This window comes from Chrysochloris asiatica, unplaced genomic scaffold (genome assembly GCF_000296735.1).
Source record: "Chrysochloris asiatica unplaced genomic scaffold, ChrAsi1.0 scaffold00015, whole genome shotgun sequence".
Lineage (NCBI taxonomy): Eukaryota > Metazoa > Chordata > Mammalia > Afrosoricida > Chrysochloridae > Chrysochloris > Chrysochloris asiatica.
This window is the reverse complement of record NW_006408533.1, coordinates 985,706-996,239: the sequence shown is the minus strand read 5'-3', so window position 1 is coordinate 996,239 and position 10,534 is coordinate 985,706. Positions and strand designations below refer to the sequence as shown.

At 41.0% G+C, this 10,534-nt stretch overlaps 1 protein-coding gene across 1 annotated transcript in view; it reads right to left on the bottom strand.

The window, feature by feature from the left end:
• Window positions 1–10,534, bottom strand: part of LAMA3 (laminin, alpha 3) — a 368,228-nt gene that overhangs the window by 181,474 nt on the left and 176,220 nt on the right. Inside the window, exons 20-21 of the mRNA XM_006835121.1 lie at window positions 8,503–8,635; window positions 4,296–4,438 (exon numbers count right to left, since the gene is read on the bottom strand). Of these exons, the coding sequence (XP_006835184.1) occupies window positions 4,296–4,438; window positions 8,503–8,635 (276 nt within the window). The remainder of the gene's footprint in view (window positions 1–4,295; window positions 4,439–8,502; window positions 8,636–10,534) is intronic.

Genomic DNA, 10,534 nt, shown 5'->3' with positions numbered 1-10,534 from the left:
TTTAGCACACTAACAGTTATTAATACGTGCTCAATAAAATATTTTTTTGCCAAAAAATGGGGTGGAATAAGGCTGTGTGAAACTGGCTTGCAGAATATGCCCTTAGGATATTTAAATGAATATATATTTTTTGTTTTGTATATGTACATCAAATATTTTTGCTTTGTTCATTTGTCAAATATAAGATGTAAAAGGGAAGTCACTGGGAGGAAGTAGGATAACTGTTGTTGAAGGGAGGGGATTGTAATCATTGAGAGGAAGCAAAGCGTATAATTTGTTGAATATAAACTTGATCTTCTCTCTTAACCTTCACTAAATTCACAATAAAATTTTTTTTAAATGGGATGGAAGCATATTAAGAAGTTAAATTGGAAAAAGATGTGTGCTAGATATATTTACAACACTGACAGATAAAAGATTTTATTTAAAATAAGAACCTCATGGGATTTAGTTTCTTGGTTTAGACTCATAGTTTTATGGGGCATCTCAGTTAAGTGGCCTAATAACATGTTTAGTGTTTCTGTTCTTCCTCCCAATTTGACATGTAGTGCCTGAAGTCTTATAAGTTTGCAAATGATCCTCCAAGGCACAAAAATTGGTCTCAATTCACCTGGAACAACAGAGGAAGAAGAAGAGCAGGAACAGGAGAAGACTATGGAGGAGTCCTGGTGGGCCATTGTAGCATAAACACTGGGCTGCTCACATCAAGGTCAATGGTTCAAACTCACCAACTGCTTTTTGGAAACCCTATACAGTGTTGTTAGGAGTTGGAACCAACTGCCAGAACAAATGGATGGTGTCTAGCTACCTTTACTGAATATTTAAATTTAAGATTCCATAGAAAAATCTTGATCAAAACATGGGAAATACAGAATAGAACTTCTAGTTTCATGGAATCTAGACTTTCCAGAGTCAAGAAGGTTGAACGAACCCTTAAAACTATTATCCTGAGATACTTTTTATACCTTAGACCACAAGTAAGACTTCTTCTTCTTGTTACTTAAGTGCCGTCAAGTTGGTTCCAATTCATTGTGACCCTGTATAGGGTTTCTGAGGCTTTAAATCTTTGAGGAAGCAGAACGCCTCATCCTTCTCCTGCAAAGTGGCTGGCAGGCTCAATCCTCGGACCTTATGGTTCACAGTCCAGTGTTTACTGTATGGAGCCACCACGCTGAAGAAAAATTTAAATCTTAAACCAAAAATTGTTGTCATTGTTAAGTGCCATAAAGTCGGTTCTGACTCATAGTGACCCTGTATAGAGCTTCCAAGGAGTAGCTAGTGAATTTGAACTGCCGACCTTGTGACTCAAAGAATCTTACAGTCCAGTGCTTATCCTATAGCACCCCACCAGGTCTCCTTAAAATCAATGACTTTTGTTAGGTACCATCAAGTTGATTCCAACTCATAATGTACAAAACATTGCCCAATCTTGAGCCATTCTCATACTCACTGCTGTACTTGTGCTCATTGTTGTAGCCACTGCATCAATCCATCTTTTTGATAGTCTTTCTCTTTTTCCCTAACCCTCTATTTTACCAAGCATGCTGTCTTTCTTCAGGGACTGGCCCTCCTGATTTGTTGTTGTTGTTGTGTGCCGTAGAGTCAATGCCAACTCATAGTGACCCTATATAGGGTCTCTGAGGCTTTTAGATCTTTGCTGGAGCAGAAAGTTTCATTTTTTCTTCCACGGAACAACTGGTGGGATTGAACTGGGGACTTTGTGGTTCATAGTCCAGTATTTATCATATGGAACCACTGTGTTCCTTGGTCCTCCTGATAATATGTCCAAAGTATCTGAGACAAAGTCTCACCATCTTTGCTTCTAAGGAGCATTCTGGCTGTACTTCTTCAAAAGAAGATTTATTTGTTCTTCTGGCAGGCCATGGTATATTCAGTATTCCTCAGAACCAGAATTCAAATGCATCAGTTTATTTTCAGCCTTCCTTATTCACTGTGCAGCTTTCATATACATTTGAGGCTACTGAAAATACCCTGGCTTGGGTCAGACACACCTTAATCCTCAAAGTAACAGCTTTGCTTTTTTATACTCTTAGGAGATCTTTTGTTGTTGTTGTGTGCCGTGGAGTCAGTGCTGACCCATAGCGACCCTGAACAGGGTTTCCGAGGCTGTAAATCCTTACGGGAGCAGAACGCCTCATCTTTCTCCCGCAGAGCAGCTGGTAGTTTCGAACTGCTGACCTTAAGGTTCATAGCCCGATTCGTAACCACTACGCAGGTCGGAACCGACTCGACGGCACTTAACAACAACAACAAGGAGATCTTTTGCAGTAGATTTGCCCAGTGTAAAACATTGTTTGATTTCCTGACTGCTGCTTCCATGGACGTTGATAGTGGAGCCAAGTAAAACAATTCCATTTATCATGATGTTGCTTATTGGTCCAGTTGTGAAGATTTTTCTTTTCTTCATGTTGAGGTATAATCAATACTGAAGGCTGTAGTCTTTCATCTTCATCAATAAGTACTTCAAGTCCTCTTTACTTTCAGTAAACAAAATTGTGTCATCTACATATTGCAGATTGTCAATAAGCCTTTCTTCAATCTGATGCTTTAGTCTTCTTCATACAGGACATCCAACGCCTCAAATTATTTGCATACACGTTGATGAAAGGATACAACCCTGACACACACCATTTCTGATTTTAAAACACATAATATCCCTTTGTTCTGTCCAAATAGCTGCCTCTTGGTCTATGTAGAGGTCCCACATGAACTAAGCAATAGTTTAACTAGCAAGCATTGTCTCCCTGGAGTATTATGCTCTTTTAAGAAGTATATATACAGGGACTGATAACAGGAACTTGAAAGACCAGATAGGAAATTGAGAAGGTAGTGGATTTAAGTTAGTGGAGTAGGAACAACTCAGAAAAGGAGGGGAAAATGGTTACACAACTGGAAGGCTGGAACCAATGTTGTTAAATGGTACCTGTAGGAATTCTTAAATTGGTGTATGTCTTGCTCTGTATATTCTCCACAATAACAAGAAAATGATAGTTTTTTAAAAGTCACTAAGCATTTTCAGTGTCTATGAAGCAACTTTTCAAATGTATGTTTTTTTCTTTCCATTAGTTCAACTTATTGCCCATCATGGGTATTAATGGAATTTTCCTCTTCCTCATTTCTCACATCTGTGAAACATTTGTAAACTTGTAAAACAGCAAAGCTTCCTGCCAAGAAGATTGAAAAACAAAAAACAAAAACCCCACAGGGCATGGACAAACAGCACAAACCTTCACAGTATCTTTGTAAGACCCTGATTTACAATTGCTGTTCTTTGATAGAGAAGAAGCAACAGACTTGGGGTTAAGGGAATTGCCTGAGATTTGGTAACTTGGGCAGTCAAGGGGGCCGTGTTAATAAAAAGTGTTTTTATGTTTTCTGCTCTGGGTTCATGAACCCAAGCTTTTCCCAAACACTTGATTATGAAAAGACCTTCTTGATATAAGCTAAAACCACACCAAACCAAACCAAAACCCTCACTGCCACTGAGTTGATTGTGATTCACAGTGAGCCTGTAGGGCAGAGCAGAGCTGCTCCCTAGGTTTCTCAGACTGTAAGCCTTTACAGAAGCTGACAACCTCATCATTCTCCCTCTGAATGACTGGTAGATTTGAACCACCAATCTTAAAGTTAGCAACACGATCAGGGCTCCTTTCCACAATAAGCTAAAGCAGACACGAAATCACATATGAAAGAGGGATGTCTCAGATAGTGGGTTCATCCATCCAGCTCCCCACAGTTTCTCTGGCTAGTCTAGTCATTTGAAAACACAGCCTTTTCTTTGTCCAAGGCAATCTGTTCAGGCAGAATACTGGATGCCTGTGAGGAGGAAGAAAAGAACAAGAGTGTCTCAGAGCAGCCCGGGCTCCTCCCGCCTCATCCTCGGATAGTAGGATCGAATCTGCCTTCAGGGACTTCATTCTGTATAGTTCCCAAAAAAGGCTGACTTTTCTTAGGTGTCTTTCTGATTTAGGATGGAAAAGTCCCAAATCAGCTTTTGAGTAATAGGGACATATGTACTTGTTCTGTTAATTTCTGGGTCATTATGAGTTATAATTTGTTTGTTGTTTTCCCAGAGGGAAGTTGGCTGGAAGATACAGAAGACACTTGATTCTTAAGTCATTTGAGGGCAAATGTCATCATAGATTCATAGGTTCTTGTGTCTAGAAGGGAACTGCCTGTAATTTCAATATTTAATTGTCAGGAATAGTGTCAGTGGGACTGTCCCTATGGGGGAAGGAACTTTGCAGAAGTTTCCACTGAGAACCACCTCTTACCAGGAGGACTCCCTCCACCTTGATACAAGCAATCCATATTCCTGGTACAACTGAAAATGGTTCTGAGAAACCGTTTCCAGGGACAGTGACAAAGGCTGGCTCATTACTCGGCAGGAAGATGATCTTTTTGGTTTGAACAGCACCTATCGGAGGTAGAAAAGAAGAACACAGGGCATTTTGCTAGCTGTCAATGCTACGGTTTAGATACTGTATTTCTTATTCAGTTTACAATTGAAAAAAGATTAAGGGAGTTCCCTGGTCCATTCTATTTACTGACCTTATTTTTAAAAACCACATGTATACACACAGGTAGATGCATAAAATGACCAGAGAGATATCGGTAAGATGTTAGCAGTGGCTATTTCTGCAGGGGTTTTGAGTGAGTGATGTTTTTCATTTGTTAAATGATTAAATAGATTAGCCCACATCACTGCTGAGAAAGTGCCTGGCATGTAGTAAGTGTTGTATATATTATCGATCAAATTATTTTCTCCTTATTGTTTATCTGTAATTTAGAGGTTTTAATATTTCTTTTAAAAAACATGTATTGATTTTGTTATAAGAAACACTTGGGTTTTCTGTGTGTTTGTTTGTTTTCAGGATACAGTATGCTTCCTATTACATCAAACAGAGGAGATCTAGGACCTCCCCTGAGGCAGGAGGTATGACGTCTTTCTCTTGGTGTGTGCCTACCATCTGGCACCATGCCAGGTACACAGGCGATGCCCCAAAGCCACATCTGGTTAATATCTTTGCGATTGTTATTACCTCCCAAGCTCAAGCCTTCAGGAGCGAATGATAGGACATTCTCTCTCTCTCTCTTTTTTTTTACTTTCTATTATGACTTTAGTGAAGGCTTACAGAGCAGATCAGTTTTCCATTTAATGATTCATACATATTTTATTTCATGTCATTGATTGCAAAGCCCACAATGTAACTTCACTTATCCCACGTCTTCTCTGTGTTTTCTGTTTCCATTCCTCTCTTCTTAAAACCGTTGCTGTTAAGTGCTGTCAAGTTGGAACCAGCTCATAGTATAAGGTTTCCAAGGAGCAGTTGGCAGATTGACCTTCTGGTTCAAACTGACCTTGCGGCCCAGTGCTTTATCTCACAGCGCCACACCAGGACTTCTTAAAATTAGCATCCATCTTATGTGTTAGGGCCTTCCTCATTGCCTGTGTCAGTGGACAGCAAACTCCATGCGGGATCCCAAACCCTACCTATGCTATATGTCTTCTAGTCTGTTCGAATACAGCCTAACACGGAAGACCTTGACTCTATGATCTTTTCATCAGGCAAAGATTTCAGTAGTCTCCTGTCCCCTAGATTGGCTTTTATAAATATACAGGCCCACCTCCCTTTTCTACAGACAATTCAGAAACAAATAAAACAGTTGCATCTGAATTCAACTGTAACTTTTTTTCTTTTTTTGGAAGAAATACATGTGACAAATCCTTGCTTTCACTCTTCTGTTCAACAAGTATCTTTGGGATACACATTAAGTGGCAGGTATGAAGCTAGGGTCTTGGAGGCATGGCAGTGAACAAGGCAGAGTGGCCTTTATTGGCTGATGGTGGAGGCAGGGCTGGTCAGGGACAGAGATCGGAACTCAGGGGCCTATGGTAGAGTATGAACACAGCGACTGAGTCAGTTCTGACTCATAGTAACCCTACAAAGGGTTTCCGAGGAGTGGCTGGTGGTTTTGTACCTTCAGCCTTTCAGTTAGCAGTCCAGTGCTTATCCTACAGCACCACACCAGGAGCCCACAGTACCATTTAGGAGGAAGCTGAGAGAGCGTAGTGGCTCTGAAGGATAAGCACTGAGCTGCAAAACTCAAGGTTGGTGATTTGAACCTACTAGCCGCTCCAATGAAGAAAGATGAAGCTTTCTGCCCCCACAGAGATTTGTAATCTTGGAAACCCTATACAAGGTTGGTATGAATCAGAACAGACTCAATGACCCTAAACGGCAATATAGGTTACTATGGGAATAGATAACAGCAGCTCCTGGCACCATCTTGGGGATGTAGGAAAGGTGATCCAGGGAATGAGAAAACAAATCTGAATGTGGATTAACAGAGGGAAAACCGCTGGTACCACTACCACATAGGAGGAAGTGGGCATCTGGAGACATGGACGCAGGCAATTTCAGTTCTGTTTCCTCTTCAACCTTCTTCAGTTCACAAAGTTCTAATGAGACTCATCTGAGGATATGGGTGCTAAACGATTCTAAATGATAAAACAAATCTGGTAGCTCTTCTATTGGTTACGAGTTCATCAGCCTCCAACTACACACCCCTTGGGAACATCTGCTACAGATGCTAATCAGCAAAAGCACTTAAATCTGTCCTTAAATCATTGATTATTGTGTATCTTTGGATTCCCAATGCTTCCCAGAGCCTGTTTCCAGGACTGATGGAAGCACTAATTCCTTGGTCTTGTCTCTGATTATGATCGGGTTGTTCTCTTCTACTGTGCTCCGTCCTCCAATGCTGAATAAAGATTATACAGCCTATCTGGAGTACTCTTCAGCTTCATGCTTTTCAGCATTCATCTAAGAATTCCTACAAATACTAGTTGCTATTGAGTCTAGCCTGACTTGCGGTGACTCCATGTGTGTCAGAGTGGATATGCACTCCAAGGGTTTTCAGTGGCTGATTTTTCAGAAGTAGATCACCAGGTGTTTATTCTGAGGCAGCTCTACTGAACTCCAATCTTCAACCTTTCAGTTCGCAGCTAAGCTCATTAACTATCTACCCCATCCGAGAACTCACAGCATTCCCCATCCCCAACCCATTCCTCCTTGAACTTTGTGATTTACTTGAAAAAAATGTGAGAAGTTAGGGAAGTAATCGAATGTCTCTCTGTCTCTCAAGCAACATCACAAAGATGACACCTACTTCACATGAAAACCCTCCAAACCAGTCAATTCCAATTCATATTGTTGTTGTTGTTGGGTGCCCTGGAGCAGGCTCTGACTCACAGCAACACTACACACAACAGAATGAGACACTGCCCAGTCCTGTGCCACCCTCAAAACTGTTGTTATGTTTGAGCCCAGTGTAGCAGCCACTGGATCTAGCCATCTTGTGAGGGCCCTCCATTATTTTGTCGACCCTCCACTTTACTCTAGGGACTGATACATCTTGACAGCATGTCCAAAGAACAAGAAATGAAGTCTCATCATCCTTGCTTCTAAGAAGCAAGCAGCCTGGCTGTACTTCATCCAAGACAGATTTTTGTTTGTTTGTTTGTTCTTTTAATAGTCTTCATCAACACCATAATTCAAATGTATCAATTCTTCTACAGTCTTCCATAGTCACCGTCCAACTTTCACATGCATAGGAGACAACTGAAAAGACCATGGCTTGGGTCTGGTGTACCTCAAACTGACGTTTTTGCTCTTTAATGCTTTAAACAGGTCTTTTGCAGCATAATTGCCTAATGCAATATGTTATTTGATTTCTTGCTGTTGTTTAGTGGTCTAGTTGTGAGAATTTTCTTTTTCTTTATTTGAGGTGCAATCCAAACTGAAGGTTCTACCCTTTGATCTTCATCAGTATGTATTTCAGTTTCTCTTCATTTGATAAATGACAGTTAACGATAAATTTAATGTTGTTAAGTGCCATTTAGTTGGTTCTGACTCATAGCGACCCTGTATAGGGTTTCTGAGGCTGCAAATCTTCACAGGAGCAGAAAGCCTATTTTTTTCCTAAGAAGCAGAGAGTGGGTTTGAACTGATGACCCTGCAGTTAGAAGTCCAGTGCTTATCCTACAGAGCCATCAGGGCTTACTTCGTGTGAATAAGTTATAAATTAGCTTTTCTCTTAGGATGCAGGGGTGCACCCATGGGGTGCAGCCAAGGTACACTGCTTGTTATATTGGTATTTTAAGTGGCAGTTAATGACACATTTAATGTTGTTGTTAAGTGTAGTCCCTATATAGAGTTTCTGAGGAGTGGCTGGTGGGTTTGAACCACCAACACGGTGGTTAGCAGTCCAGTGCTTATTGTACAGTGCCGCACCAGGACTCCGGTAAATTTAATAGTGTGATATAAAGAAGCAGAACACTTAGAGCATGAAAAACAACAAAGGATAGGACACGTACAGAAATGTTCTAATGAAATAAACTTAGTATTTTCTGAAGGTTGACAGATTTCTGAGAATTGATCATTTCTTAATTGAAAAGGTGCTTGAAAATTTACCTACCTGCCTTCGACCGGGATGGATATAGAGTTATACGGCCAAATACAGTGTCAATTCCAGGGTTAACGTATCTCAAAATAACACGAAATGAGGAGAGGTTTGGCTTCTCCATATTCAACATTATCTTTACTTCGTTCTGAAAAATACAAAAAAGTCATAAAGGATAAAAGAGACAACTGGATTTTTAAAATGCTAGCCAAATAATGACTTCATTCTATTCAAGTTTCTTTAATGGACTTGCAGAACACACACACACAAATACCCATATATTCATTCACAGCCACTCAACAATCACACAAGTAACCAACTTTATATAAAGGTGGAAACAAGTGAGCCTAGTCATGAATTAAAATCCCTTACAATTGTAGTTACAATGGAAATGAACTCCCTCAGCCACTGAGACACTCATTTGCCCTTTTTGTGACAGGTATGCAGAGCAGAGTACTAGGTGGACTAGTTTAAGGAAAGCCACGGTGACAGGAACAACCACCACTGGCTGGGGAAAATTAAAAGGCAGGAAAAAGGAAAGGCAAGGGCAATGTTTGCCCCAGCATGGTCTCCCCAGCATCCACTTCACACACCCAGCATTCTGAAGGTCATGGAAACCCACGGTGCCTAAAGAAAGGCTGGAGATCCCAAGCACCTTAGCGGTAAAATCTGGGTGCAACAAAAGCAGGCCTCTTGAGTCTTAGGAACTTTTATCTCCACCCCTTATCCAAGGAAGATGTGGATGGGGTTCGTCTCCAAGCCCCTGACATTCACACAACAGACTGTGAGCATTCCACAGCCCGTGATCTTAAAGGAATGAGTATCAAAATCCAACAAGTTGTCGTTGAGTCAAGTCTGACTCGTGTTGACTCCATTGTGTCAGAGTAGAACTATGCTCCACAGGGATTTCAGGGACTGATTTTTTTAGAATTAGATCACCAGGTCTTTCTTCCATGGTGTCTCTGAGTGGACTCAGACCTCCAAACATTTGGTTAGAAGTCAAGCACATTAAGCACTTATTTCACCTGGGGATTCTGAAGGAAAGGATAACCTGTTTACATTCTGAACCACACACATGTCCAGATACTGTTGTGACCCAGGGGAAGTGCATGAACTTTGGAGATGCCCAAATCAGGGGCTCTTTTGGTCTCTTTCCTAGCTCCCTTGGTTAAAATCAAGAGCACATTTGTTGAATAAGGCATATGTGACAATAAAGGCTGATTTGGGGTAGGATCACTTGGTCTAGGTGCACAAAATGCAGGTGACGTAGAAGAGGAAGCCCAGGTGTCACTCTTGATTTGACTCAAGTCAGAAAGTCAAATGCAAAGATGAATTTATTGTTGTTGTTAAGTGCCGTCAAGTCGGTTCCGACCCATAGCGACCCTGAACAGGGTTTCTGAGGCTGTAAATCTTTACAGGAGCAGGAAACCTCATCTTTCTCCCACAGAGCAGCTGGTAGTTTCGAACTGCTGACCTTGCGGTTCGCAGCCCTATTCGTAACCACTTTAAATCACCACTTTGCTCTGCTCCTAATACATGCCACCATGACCTCAGAGTCCTGGTATAGTGCTGTAGGATAAACACTAGACCACAGGTCAGTTTGAATTATAACGTCGGCAGCTCAAAATCACCAGCCACTCCTCGGAAACCCAATACAGGGTCACTATGAGTCAGAACCTAGTGCATGGCACTTCATAACAACAACAAGGCCCTCCAACCATAACCACTTTCACAGAAAATCAATCGTTAAAAACCCATTCCTTTTATTTTCTGCTTTTCCCATAAGGTTGTAGGTTCTTTGAGGAAAGGGGAAATTTCAGATATTTTGGTCTTGTTTTCACTGGAGTGCTCAATAAATAAACACTTATTTATAAACAAAAAAATGTATTCCTTTGTGTCAACCAGCTCTTCCAAAGTGTAAATCCATGAGCTCTCTGTCCTTCACAGCCTATTTGATTCAGTGCAATCTGCTGCTTTTTTATGAATACTTAAGATCAGAGATATACTCAAGACACTGAATGACTGTGTTGTTGTTGTTGTTGTTGTT